Source organism: Chiloscyllium plagiosum, chromosome 14 (genome assembly GCF_004010195.1).
Source record: "Chiloscyllium plagiosum isolate BGI_BamShark_2017 chromosome 14, ASM401019v2, whole genome shotgun sequence".
Taxonomy (NCBI): Eukaryota; Metazoa; Chordata; class Chondrichthyes; order Orectolobiformes; family Hemiscylliidae; genus Chiloscyllium; species Chiloscyllium plagiosum.
The window spans coordinates 80153638-80167482 of NC_057723.1; the positions used below are offsets into that span (position 1 = coordinate 80153638).

Genomic DNA, 13845 nt, shown 5'->3' on the forward strand with positions numbered 1-13845 from the left:
TGAGAGGTGACTTAATAGAGACATATAAGATAATCAGAGGGTTAGGTAGGGTGGACAGGGAGAGCCTTTTTCCAAGTATGGTGACAGCGAGCACGAGGGGGCATAGCTTTAAATTGAGGAGCGATACATGTAGGACAGATGTCAGAGGTAGTTTCTTTACTCAGAGTAGTAAGGGTATGGAATGCTTTGTCTGCAACGGTAGTAGATTCGCCAACTTTAAGTACATTTAAGTCGTCATTGGACAAGCATATAGACGTACATGGAATAGTGTAGGTTAGATAGACTTCAGATTGGTATGACAGGTCGGTGCAACGTCGAGGGCCAAAGGGCCTGTACTGCGCAGTAATGTTCTATGTTCTAAAGCCCTCCTAAGTTGTTTACTTAAGATGTTACCATTAGCCATTTCGGCACCTCTGCCTTTATAACCCCTCTTTCAAAATAAACCAGGACAAAATATCTTTTAAAGTAACAACATTGTCACAGTCTTCATTGCAGTTTTGTCAACTCCAGTAGAAACGCTTTAGCTTCATAGTTTATTCTTTTGAATTGTCCCACTGTTTGCGGAGAATCAACATTTAGCACCCATGTCTGTTTCCACATCTTTGTCACCTGATAAAGATGTGGTCAGGTGAATTGGCCATGCTAAAATTGCCCACCGTGTTAGGTACATTATTCAGGGCTAAATATAGGGTAGGGGAATGGGTCTGGGTGGGTTACTCTTCAGAGGGTCGGTGTGAATTTGTTGGGCCGAAGGGCCTGTTTCCATAACTGTAGCGAATCTAATCAGCCTGATGAACTAGTCTGTGCAATTGCAATTGGCCATACAGAAGCTCTGTGATACATCAAACCCCTGTTGGTTGTGAGACCAGGACAGATTTTAATTTCATCCAACTCCCTTATGCAGCCAGACATTTACTTCTCTTTAATTTACTTCTCAGCTGTCTGAGTGAGAAGGACTTGGCCAAGATAGTCAGAGAATAAATCCACTGTGGACTTTCTGCTGACTTCAGTGAAACCCCTCTAAACTAAGAACTGAATGCAGTGTAGCAGAGTGAAGTGTTCTGTGTAACTGGGTGATGAACATCTTCAAACTTGCAATCCTTTACACACAGTTCTCAATCCTGGGTATAGGGGATATTACAAAGAGTACAGGCACCTTCCATGGAACACAGTTGATATGTATCAAAGAGTTAATGTAATTTTAGTGAGGTACTGGTAAAAGTAGCTAATGCAGAAGACTGAGAAACTTAAATAACAAAAGGAACTAAGGATGCAACAGAGACCCACCAGGTGGATCAATGCAAAATGTAGGGCAACTGTACTCACCAATCACACAGCAGGTTTCCACTCGGTACTTGTCAATTTCACAAAGATTGTGAGCCAGATAGCTGAGCTCGGGTTTCATATTCTAATGGAAACATAAACATGGGCACAGATTGATAACAACAACTCCAAATTCCCACAACTACCAGAAAGCAAGTCGCTTCACTGGAATTCCAGTCTACTTTTCCTAATTCAAAGCTGCTAAATCAGATTATTTGATAAATCCAATTCTTTAAGTACATTTAGGACTTGAAAGAAAAGCAGAAATTGCTGGAGAAACTCAGCAAGTCTGTGCAGAGAAATCAAAGTTAGCAATTCAAGCCCAGAACTGAGAGTATTTATCTCAATGACAGGAGGGGAGAGGAGGAGAAAGCGGATAGCTGGAAGTGGAGACTGGAGAGAGAGAGCACACATGAGAGAGAGAGAGAGAGACAGTGTGAGAAAGAGTGAATGTGTGTGTGGGGGGGGGGGGGGAAGAAAGAGAGAGCTTGGTAGTTGCAGACAAAAGTATTGTTGATAGCAAGCCAGCAGAGAAGCAAAGGACGATGAGTGGTTGAGTGTCTAAAACAATGGGTTGGCTGTGCTGAATGCTATGACAGACCTGGGGTGTGGGGCTGGATAAAAGCTGTTGAAGATGGTTTTCAGGCTTTAGAATGATTGAACTCTACACCGAGTCCCAAAGGCTGCACAGAGCCTTGCTGCTATCTACCTGTACTTCAAGAGGAATTTAAAAAGGAGAAGAATTTGATGCCTGAGGTTTGAAAACAAAACTCCTGACTCTGGCACTTTTATAGAAAAGAAAAATATTCAGATGCTAAACATTTTCCTTCAATCTTAATCAGAAGCAGAGCAGTGCTGAGGGAACGTCTCCTGCTTTACGGATATTATTTGAGTTTGCCTCTCGACCATAAGTCTGCACAAAGAGAAACTCAAGAAAAGCTGGAGTATGAGAAAAGTTACTGAGCTTTAAGAAGTGAGCTCTTTTGATGAAGATACAAGAGTCATAGAATCACACTGCACAGAAAAACAGACCCTACAGTGCAACCAGTCCACACTGACCACGCTCCCAAACTAAACTAGTCCCAGCTGCCTGCTCCTGGCCCGTATCCCTCTAAACCTTTCCTAATCACGTTCTTATCCAAATGCCTTTTAAACCCTGTAACTGCACCCACATCCACCACTTCCTCAGGCAGTTCATTCCACACAGAACCATTGTGTTAAAAAGTTACCCCTCATGTCCTTTTTAAAGTCTTTCTCCTCTAACCTTAAAAATATGCCCCCTAGTTTTGAACTCCTCCACCCGATGGAAAAGACCATTGCCATCCACCTTATCTATACCTCCCGATTTTATAAACCTCAATAAGGTCGGTCACCCCTCAACCTCCTACGCTCCAGTGAAAAAAATCCCAGCCTTTCTAGTCTATTTTTATATCTCAAACCCTCCATTCCCAGGAACATCCTGGTAAATCTTTTCCAAACCCTCTCCAATTTAATAACAACCTTCCTATAATTGTGCAATCAGAACTGGACACTGTACTCCTGAAGAAGCCTCACCAATGTCCTGTACAACCTCAGCAAGAGCTTTAATAGATGAAAGACAGTTCAGAATGCAAGAGGGGAGTAACATTGAGTAGACTTACAATGGCAGTGAAATAAAACCATTGCAATGAAGAACTGGGACAAAATACCATTGTATTCTGGCGGGAACGATCAAGATAAACAAAGTTGACTCAGCAGTGTGTAATCCTCGGACATTAGATACCTTTGAGTGATGTGAGGAACTATAACAAACAGAATTAGGCCATTTAGCCAATCATGTCTGCTCTGCCATTCCACCTTGGCTGATACGTTTCTAAACCCAACTGTCCTGCCTTCTCCCCTTAACCTTTGATCCTTTTGCCAACGAAGAGCCTACCTTTGTGTTAAATATGCTTAATGACTTGGCTTCCACAGAATCACTACCTTCGGGCTGAAGACATTCTGAAAGTGGTGTTCCTTCACTCTGAGGCTGTACCCTCGGGTTCTGGTCTCTCCTATTAGTGGAAACATCTTTTCCACATCCACTCTGTCCAGATCTCTTAGTATTCTGTAAAACTCAATCAGATCCACCCTTCATCCAGATCCAGAGTCCTCAACCTCTCAGCATAAGACAAGCCCTTTATCCCAGGGATTCTTGTAAACCTCCTCTGGAACTCCTCCAATGGCAGCACATCCTTCCCTAGATACGGGGCCTTAAACTGCTCCCATTATTTCTAACGCGCTCTGACCAGAGCCTTACACAGCCTCAGTAGTGCATCCCTGCTCCTGTATTCTAACTCTGGATTTAGGTTTGCTCACTGAGCTGGCAGTTTGTTCTCAGACATTTCGTTACCATACTAAGTAACCTCTTCAGTGAACCTCTGGATGAAGGTTCTAACTCTCTCAAAATACCTTCCTAACTGCCAAGTGAACCTGCATGTTATTGTTAAGAGAATCCTCAACTCGGGACTCCTAACTCCCTTTGTGCTTCAGATTTCCGAAGCTTTTTTCCCATTTAGAAAATAGTCCATGCCTCTACTCCAGGAGAAAGTGAAGACTGCAGATGCTGGAGATCAGACAGTGGTGCTGGAAAAGCGCAGGAGGTCAGGCAGCATCCGAGGAGCAGGAGAGTCGATGTTTCGGGCATAAGCCCTTCATCATCAGGAATGAGACTTGTCTGTAAAAGCCTCATTCCTGATGAAAGGCTTATGTCCGAGATGTTGATTCTCCTGCTCCTCAGATGCTGCGCTTTTCCAGCACCACTCTCGATTCATGCCTCTACTCTTCTTACCAAAGTGCATAACCAAACATTTTCCCACACTGTATTCCATCTTCTTTGCTCACTGTCCTAGCCTGTCCAAGTCCTCCTGTAGGTGGAAGTGGGGTACTGGAGATTAGACTCAAGATTAGAGTGGTGTTGGAAAAGTACAGCAGGTCAGGCAGCATCCGAAGAGCAGGAAAATCGACGTTTCGGGTAAAAGCCCTTCAGCAGAAATCCTTTTACGGCCTCCCACTTCCCCACCTGCTCCTCCATCTGTCTGTGTATCATCTTCAAACTTAGCAACAGCGCCCTCAGTTCCTTCATGCTGATCGTTAATGTATCAACGAGAACACTCAGCCTTACCCGAACATACAACAGGTTGGATAATGTGTCCATATTTTCTATCCTATATGGGTCCTGATTCCGTAACTCATTGAAAAGGGTTAAAGCTCTATCAATATCTAAAGATTAGGGGAAAAAGAAACAAAATTAGTTCAACATTTCCTGAATACACGAGATTGTCAGATAACTACATGAGTATGATAAATCAAAAGAACCCTTTGTTAAATGGACACAGATAACACACATATCATTCAGCAATTATACACATAAGGGTGAAGATAACTTCACAAGTTATTAAAGTAAACATGGAAACTGTTTGAATAAAAAATTGGAACGTTATTCAAAAACCAAGATGAGACATCCCTTGACTGATCAGGTGTGTTTTCTCTCTCGGCAAGGAGGTAAAATCTAAAGACGACAGTTAAGAGTTCACAGCTCCTGTGACATACCTGACCATGACAACATTTCAACTTCCAAACTGGAAATCCCTCAATATTCTCGTGTGACCAAAAAAGAAATTATTTGAATAAATTCACATTCACTTTTACAAGTTTAACCATGGAAGAACTGCAGTGCAAAGTACAGACATCAAGATGCAACTAAACAAATACTCTACCACCACAACAACTCTGCCAAGCAAAAGACACATCAACCTTAAATTCCAGCAACCAAAACACCAATGCACTGTCCATGTCTAGCATGGCACACTCGATGGCAAAGGTCCATTTATTCCTGGGAAACTAATTTTTCTGGATATTTGCTCCAGGATGCCATTATGATCAAAGAGTTCCAGTCGAGGTGTGCAAACTGATGTGGGGATGATAGAGTAAGTAAAATGAATTGTTAAATAAGGAATCAGTCTGGGGATTTTGGCCTGGATCTTTCACTCGATCAGTCTCAATGCTCCAGTGCAACTCACCTGAACTCAGCAGGACCAGCACGAAGGATCATGGAAACTTATGTTTGGTGAAAATCAAATCTCAGCAACATTTTTGAAAAGCTTTGAGAGAACAATGCGCTAGGAGCACGTCTCACTCACAAAACAAGCCACGTGCTTAATGATGAGCTGACCACCAGTCCTTGCTACTGCACTTACCCACAGGCCATTATGCAGGCTCTAAAAATTGAGCCAGACCTTTTAGGAATAAGGACAATAACATATTTGCAAAGGACTTTGATATAATTTATGGTTAAATTTACCAGGAAACTAACTATTGTATCAGAATCCAACTAAGCAATAGTTTTTGTACTTTTGTTCAAGTCATTTTCAACAAACGTGTTAAGGAATACCTGCTGAGGCAAATTAAAAATAAAATACTATTTTAAAATGTTTGCCAGTTGTATTGGTTCTTGCAAATTTTGTATTCGGTAATATGCACAGGTTTAAGGGAAATCCTTGAATTTTCAAAAAGGGTGCAGTTCACACCATCACAGACTGCACCCAAAGCAGGACCTCTACACCTACTGCTTTTGAAGTGACTGGCAAGTCCAAGCTGAAGCCAATTTTGAACCTCATCCCCTTCCAGAATTCCAAGCTGCAGGCCCTCTTTAGAGGGGTCCTTGGGGAATAATGTGAACTGCAGCAAGCCCTACACCAAAAGCTGTCATCTCCAAACACTGCAACAGAAGATCAATGAATCAGAAGGGACTCATCATCTCCTGTACAATGCCAGGACCTGAAGACTATGACTGTAGATTAAGAAGAAAGGGAGACACACACTCGTGTCTGGTTTGCATTTACAGCTTCAGAAAATATGCAAACATGCAGCTTTAACATTAAGACTGACAACGCCAACTATACATTGGCCAAGTCTTCCACTTGATTTTCTCATCTACAAGTGATATTAGACAGACATGTGAAGGATTTGGTTGGAACTGGGTTGGATCGAAGCAAGGTACCATCTATAATGAGGGGTCACTGTGGAGACCAGGCCCCTACCACAAACATTCCTAAACGGATGACTGTCAAGAACCGAAGGACTGAATTAAAAATAACGTTCCCAAAAATGCGGGACAATCTCAATTTGATCTTATGACACAAAAACGAGGAGACGTCATCCTGACCCTAATACTGACCTCGAACATTATGATAAGCTACAGCAATCTGGGAGATGATGTAAGTGCTTTTGGAGAAGCCAGCATCAATGAGGTTCTGGTATTTTTGCAATGCCTCCTCAATCAACTGCAGCTCTGTATAGATGTGAGCCAGGAAGAATTCTTTCATCCAGGTGTTGGGAAGCACCATAGGCTTGAGCTGGAAGGGGAATGCAAAGTACAATAGGTATGAGAAGGGTTTACAGGCCAACATTAAAGTCACAGAAAGCAGAGCTACAACCCATGGGCTAGAAGACAGCTGAACCTCTAGGCAAAGCAGTGGAGGAAGAGAACCATTAAAGAAACAATTCAACAGATCTCTGATGAGTTGAGGAGGAACTTCTTCACCCAAAGGGCTGTGAATCTGTGGAATTCCCTGCCCAGGGAAGCAGTTGGGGCTACCTCACTGAATGTTTTTAAGGTAAAGATAGATAGAGTTTTGAACAGTAAAGGAATTAAAGGTTACGGGTGAGAGGGCGGGTAAGTGGAGCTGAGTCCACGAAAAGACCAGCCATGATCTTATTGAATGGGGGACCAGGCTCCAAGGGCTAGGTGGCTTACTCCTGCTCCTAGTTCTTAGGTTTCTTACGTTCAACGCTGCAACAGAAGACTATTGGGATTGTTCTAGATAAGTAATTAAATTGGGATGGATGGGCTTCCTTCATCTGTGTGTATCACAATCTTTCAGAACAAATTGGCTTTACACCCAGCGGATCAAAGGGCTTTGAAGTGAGCATTAGTAAATGTCTGGCTCAAATGCCCTGGAATGGGCAAATAGGTTGACATCTCTAGTACTGTAGCACTCACTCAGCACCAAACTAGGAATCTCCCTCTGGGTGTTAGTCCTATCAACTGGATTCCTCATTTAACCAGAGGCACCATGAAAGAGTAAAGTTCTTTCCTCATTTTCCCAGGACAGTGAACATTCTCAGGAACAGAAAACTGTTGCAGCACCTCAGCCTTGCTGCGGAATTGCTAACTCAAAACAGAGTGACAAACTAAACTTGGGGCTTCTTTATTACCTTTCCCAGAATGGTACGAGGGGACATTTTCACCCATTAGTTTGCCCAACATCAAGGTTTATTTCTTTATCATTCACTTTTGGAACAGCAGCACTTAAAAATTACTGATGCCCAGCCCAATTTCATGCTTTTTATTACAGAGGAGCCTTGATTATTCAGCATTCGATTATCCGAATTTCGGATTACCCAGTCAGATCGCAAGGTCCTGATGCTCGGCTAAACAATGTTATCCAGCATTCGATTATCCGGAATTTGATTAACCAAACAAAATACTCCCCCTGCCTGTGTCCTTCAGATAATTGAGGTTCCGCTGTATGTCCTTGCAATTAAATATTCTGCCAGAAGTTGACACTTGGTTATAGAGAAATTAAAAAGTCATTAAATTGCAACTGTAACCAAATCCCCTCAAGAAAGGACTGATTAACCTACTCACCATTTCCTTATCAGTAATGAGATTGCATAGCTCGAGCCAAGCTCCCCAGTGCAGAGGTAAACTGTGTGTTGCTTCCACAAACACATCAATGGCTTCTTTAACCAAGTCCAGTTTCCGCAGGACTACTCCATACCTAACAGACAAACGCTGACTGAATTACAGCTCACAGATATATCAATGAATCTATACTTTCATAATCATAATTAAACTCACAAGATAAAGCAAAGAGAATCAGCATCCAGTTAGAAAGCATTAAAAACGTAACTTAGGTTGAGATGACTTGTGCCATCAGATATAATGGTAGGCAATTTAAAAGACATCAAATTGTTGAGCTCTCTCTTCAAACTCTGACATCATTTTAAAATAAATTAACGTCACATGATCCTCATTTCTCATGCTCACTGATGGTACCAATTCTTGCTTGCTTTCTGTTAAACAAACACCTCTATCACCCGGATTCTCGCCCAGTTTGCAATTAATCACTGAAAACCTTTTCAGTTAATGCTCCTGCAATGAGGCTGGCATTATGTATGCTGTCATTTTTGTCTTTAGAAGGAAAATATATCGATCTTATTAGACTGGTAATCAATACACAAATTTGTAAGTAACTATGGGAATCCATTGGCAGCCTGAGAAAGAATATATTTTAATTGTAACTATGTGACACAAAGGGAGAATACTTTACCACTCCCTTCAGTTTCCATGGAATTTGACATTTATCACAATCCAAAAACAGCCAGCAGCTCTCCTGCTGTACCTCTGACATTTCCGACTTTTCACAGTATCACCCTGCCCATTTGGATTCCTCTTAGAACTAAGTGGGACTTCCTGACAAGTTATCTTTCACCACTTTTTGTATCGAGCCCCTTGCACTATCATTATAGTTTAGGTTGAGGCAGTGTTCAATTTCTCTTTTCTATACCGTTTGCTGGGTTACACCACTTTACAAAGGCACAACACTAAGAATCCAAAGTTCCTCCACTCTTTCCTGACTCCGCTCTCTGGCATCTCTGATTGGAGACTCTTCTTCCTGTACCCCAAGGTCCTGAACATCTCGGTCAGCAGAACTGAGCATGTTACTCACAGACAAAAGCAACTTATCGTGGATGCTGCAAATCAGAAATACAAACGGAAAATGCTGCAAGTATGCAGCAGAGCTGTGCGGAGAGAAACAGCTAACGTTTCAGCTCAATGACCATTCATCAGACCCAATTCCGATGAGGTGGTCACCAACGTGAAACATTAACTGCGTGCCTCTTTCCATTATTGCTGCTGAATATTCCTCGAGATGCAGCGTGATTAAAGGACTGAGAATGTGTGTAGTACTTGATCAGCATTGCAATCTGCTATTTAGACTGGTTATACTAAAGTCAAAGTGTGAAGTCACATGACACCAGGTTATAGTCCAACAGGTTTATTTGAGATCACAAGCTTTCAGAGCGCTGCCCCTTTGTCAGGTGAAGTGAACAGTGCTCCGAAAGACAATGATTTCATTACTTCACCTGACGAAGGGGCAGCTGATTTCAAATAAACCTGTTGGACTATAACCTGGTGTTGTGTGACTTCTGACCTTGTCTTCCCCAGTCCAACACCGGCCCTTCCACATCACATTAAAGCCATACCAATAAAAACATGAGATATTCCTCCAGAGGGTTATTCCTCCCTGGTGACAATGTCACAGAGCACAGTTTCTATGGTCGTTATTTGTTTCCAGGCTGTCTTTGATCACTTCTGGATTACAATACATGGCAACAGTGTCTGAAATATGGGGCTGAGACAGCTCCTGAGCAGCATCCTTCCTCCCCCCTCCAACCCACATTCAGTGACGTAACCTTCCTCAGGATTGTCATCTATCTTGTTCAACACACATTAGAAAACAAAAAGGCATTATCTCATGCAAGCTATACGTACAAGTATAGTCCAAATCCATCCAATTCCCTGGCTTTGTGCTTTTTACTCAGTTCAACTCGCAATTCCCTCAGAGACTCATTCTTCACTTGTCCTTTCTCCAAGGGTCCTGCCAATCAGATAGAAGATGTACAGATATACAGGCCTTGGGGAGCCCCGAGATGGAGTTTCAGTCACAGATTACAGTTCAGTACACCAAAAATGCAGCATCTTACAGGCTTCCATTCAAAAGGGGCTGGCATTATGTCAATAAAACTTGCGCGCACCCGTGATCTTCAAATACTGAATTACTATGCTGTTACAAACCTTTAGAAATCTAAATTATGGTCCAATTAAGTGTGTTTAGACTTAAAGCATTCTTTCCTCAACAGTTTAGCACCCCCAAGAATATCAGCGTAGTGTCCTGGCACATTTAATGAAACACGGAAACTATTAATAATGCAAATTAATCAAAAAATATTGCGGATAACACCTCCAATTGCAGATGCATATTCATGAATTAAAACAATATTACTTTTACTGAATTTAAAGAGATCCAAACAAAAAAAAGGTGATTGATGCACCGTATATCCAATACCAACGTGTGGCATTAAGATTTAAGTCTCTCTCGCAGCTCCTCTAGCAACAATGACTGAGGAGCTGAATCACACAGATCAGATGTGGCCAGTTTTGATTCCTGGCCCACAATGAGTTAGCTTAACTCAGACAGCTTGATAATGGAGTTTTACAGTCAGTCTGAGTGGGCCTGAGTTAGGAGTAGAGAGTAGGAAAAACATATCCCAGATTCTAGTTGATTGTGCATTTCTAGATTAATATCTAAGAGTCAGTGTGAGAAAATGGCAGTGAAGTGGAATATCAGCCATGATCTAGGTGGATGACAGAGCAGACTGGATGAGGCAAACAGTCAACTCCTTTCCTACTCTCTATGGTTCCTGCTCCTGCACTCATTACAGACATGTAGGTGTCAGATGAGAACAGAATTGCATCAACATCTATGATGCCTCTAGCAGTTAAAGATCCTGTTTCTCTCACAGCCTGGTGATAGATATGGCTATGCTGTTGAGGTGGTTTTAAACTAATTTGGCAAGGGGACGGTGAACAGAGTTAACAAAGTCGGGAGCAAGGTCCAATCACATACAGAAGGCTGACGAGGACAGTCCAGTAGGTGGAGAAGACCTGGGCAGGATCAGGTACAAGGGGGGGTCCAGAATTGTATCTGTTTTAATACAAGGAGGGTGATTGGTAAGGCAGGTGAAGTTACAGCACTAATCAGTACGTGAGAATAGGAGATTGATACAGTCACTGAGACTGGCTGAAGGAAGGACAGGACTGGCAGCCCAACATTCCAGGGGACAGAGGTTTCAGACGCAGTCGAGAAGTTGGGGTGGGAGGGAATGAGAGCGGTGAGGGAAGACATCCTGAAAGAGCCATCGAATGAGGCCAATTGGGTAGAGCTTAGAAATAAAACAAAAGTGGTGCCTGCCTTGCTAGGAGATGTGTGACAAATCATCAAAAGGTGTGACAGAAACAAGCTTCTTGTTGCAGAGGAGTTGAACTTTGCTAACATTAACTGGGATCACCTCAGTGTGAAAGGTATAGACGGGATGAAATTTTAAAGTCCATCCGGGAGAACCTTTAGTGTCAGTCGGTAGATAGTCCCATGAGAGACAGGGCAGTGCTCACCCTCATCCCAGGGAGTAACGCCTGTCGAGTGGTTGAAGTTTCAGTGGATGAGCATTTTGGGGATTGTGACCATAACTTTTCAAAATATATTAAGAATAAGGTGAGTATCGAACCCAATGACCTCCGTACCCCATTTGATATAATGTATCAATTCATTTGGGGCTACTTCAGGAAATAAGATTAACTTTGCAAAGTCGGGGGCTATGCCTTTGGGACACCTTAAGGATGTGCCAGAAGTTGAAGGTGTCTTGAAGTTGAAAGTTAAAAGTTCCCTTTTAAGTGGTCACGGGCAGGGGGCATTTTTATTACCCCCAAGTTTGATCCGTTATTTCGGACTAACTTTGCTCACTTGCTCAACAATATTAGGCGAGATCTTTATAGATGGGAGGCGGTTCCAGTTTCATGGCTGGGCCGAATATCTCTCATTAAGATGAACGTTCTTCCTCGTTTGCTTTATCCCACGCGTACGCTCTCTATAATGTTTCCCAGGTCAAAGCTACGGAAGCTTATGGGGTGGTTTGGTTCCTTTGTCTGGCATCGTGGGCGGCCCCTCATCAAACTTAGTAAATTGCAGTTGCCTCATGGAGGGGGAGGAGTTGATTTCCCAGACATCAGGAGGTATCAATTGAGTTCCCTGCTGAACTTCGTCTGTGATTGGGTGGGTAATGATCCAAACTCAATATGGCTGGATATCGAGGCCTCCCAGGCAAAGTGCCCTCTTATTAACCTGTTGGTCATGGATAAGATGAGGACAGTTATGGACCATTGCCAGAACCCCATTGTCATTAGTACAGTCAAGGTATGGAGGGCGATGCGTCAGAATGAGGGTTGTTTATCCAAGACTTCGCCACTTACACCCATAGTTGCCATGCCAGGGTTCCAACCAGGGATGATGGACCCAGGATTCAAACTATGGGCAGCGTGAGGAGTTTCTAGTTTGGGAGACTTGTTTGAGGGGGAGGTTAAGATGTCTTTTGAACAACTGAGCCTCAAATACGGGTTGCCCAGCAGAGACCTTTTCCGATTTTTTCAGGTTAGGGATTTCATCCAGAAGACGACTACGCTTCTCACTGAGCCCTATAAGCCCGATACAGAGAGGCTGTTGCTTCAGTCCACAAGCACCCTTTCAGTTAGTGCCCTCTATCACCTGCTGGGTGGCAGGGCCTGGCAGGATTTTAACCGGTTATGTGAGGTCTGGGAGCAAGAGTTAGGAGTGAAGATCTCTTCTGAAACATGGGAGAACACTCGAAAGATCTCAATCCATAATAGGACATGCACTACGCCGTTAAAAGTTCTGCACAGGGCTCATCTGGCACCAGACCGTCTGGTGAAGTTTAAAAAAGGGGCATCTTCAGTGTGCCCCAAATGTAAAATAAGGGTAGGTACTCTTACCCATTGCTTCTGGACAGGCCACAGGCTCCGTGTTTATTGGAGTGCCGTGGCGGGAGAGATAGGGAGGGGATTGAGGACTGAAGTCAAAGTAGACCCGATATCTCTTCTCTTAGGTCTACCAAATTTACCATCTTTAGACAGGCATGGGAAGAAACTATTTAATATTTTTGCATTCTGTGCACGGAAGAATATTCTGATGAATTGGATGTCTGAGAACCCGCCAGGCTTGCTGGGATGGCAGAAATTCATTATGGGGCACATTCCCATGGACTTTTTTTACACACAGACCATTTTTATAAGACATGGCAGCTCTATTGAGTTATTTGGATATAGATTTGTCAGTCATCTTAACTCTGGCGTTTAGTTAACCAGGATGATTAGATTTGTTAAGCCCTGGGCCATGGAGGGGTCTCCCGAGTTAATACGGAAATACAGAAAACCGCATTAGGGAGCTGGAGCTGGATGAACTTCGGATCATTCGGGAGGCAGAGGGGGCTATTGAGAGGAGTTACAGGGAGGTAGTCACTCCTAAGATACAAGAAAAAGGAAAATGGGTTACAGTCAGGGGACGGAAAGGGAACCGGCAGGCAGTGCAGGAATCCCCTGTGGCCATTCCCCTCAACAATAAGTATACCTGTTTGGATACTGTTGGGGGGGGGGCGACTTACCAGGGGAAAGCAGTGGGGCACAGGGCTCTGGCACAGAGCCTGTCTCTGCTGCTCAGGAGGGAAGGGGAAAGAGGAGCAGAGCAGTAGTCATTGGGGACTCCATAGTTAGGGGGACAGATAGGAGGTTCTGTGGGGACGAGAGAGACTCATGGTTGGTGTGTTGCCTCCCAGGTGCCAGGGTTTGTGATGTCTCTGATTGTG

At 43.3% G+C, this 13845-nt stretch overlaps 1 protein-coding gene across 1 annotated transcript in view; it reads right to left on the minus strand.

The window, feature by feature from the left end:
• cdc23 (CDC23 (cell division cycle 23, yeast, homolog)) overlaps positions 1-13845 on the minus strand; it is a 53768-nt gene that overhangs the window by 19721 nt on the left and 20202 nt on the right. Inside the window, exons 5-9 of the mRNA XM_043704075.1 lie at positions 9905-10010; positions 7994-8126; positions 6521-6698; positions 4466-4563; positions 1327-1408 (exon numbers count right to left, since the gene is read on the minus strand). Coding sequence (XP_043560010.1) covers positions 1327-1408; positions 4466-4563; positions 6521-6698; positions 7994-8126; positions 9905-10010 — 597 coding nt within the window. The remainder of the gene's footprint in view (positions 1-1326; positions 1409-4465; positions 4564-6520; positions 6699-7993; positions 8127-9904; positions 10011-13845) is intronic.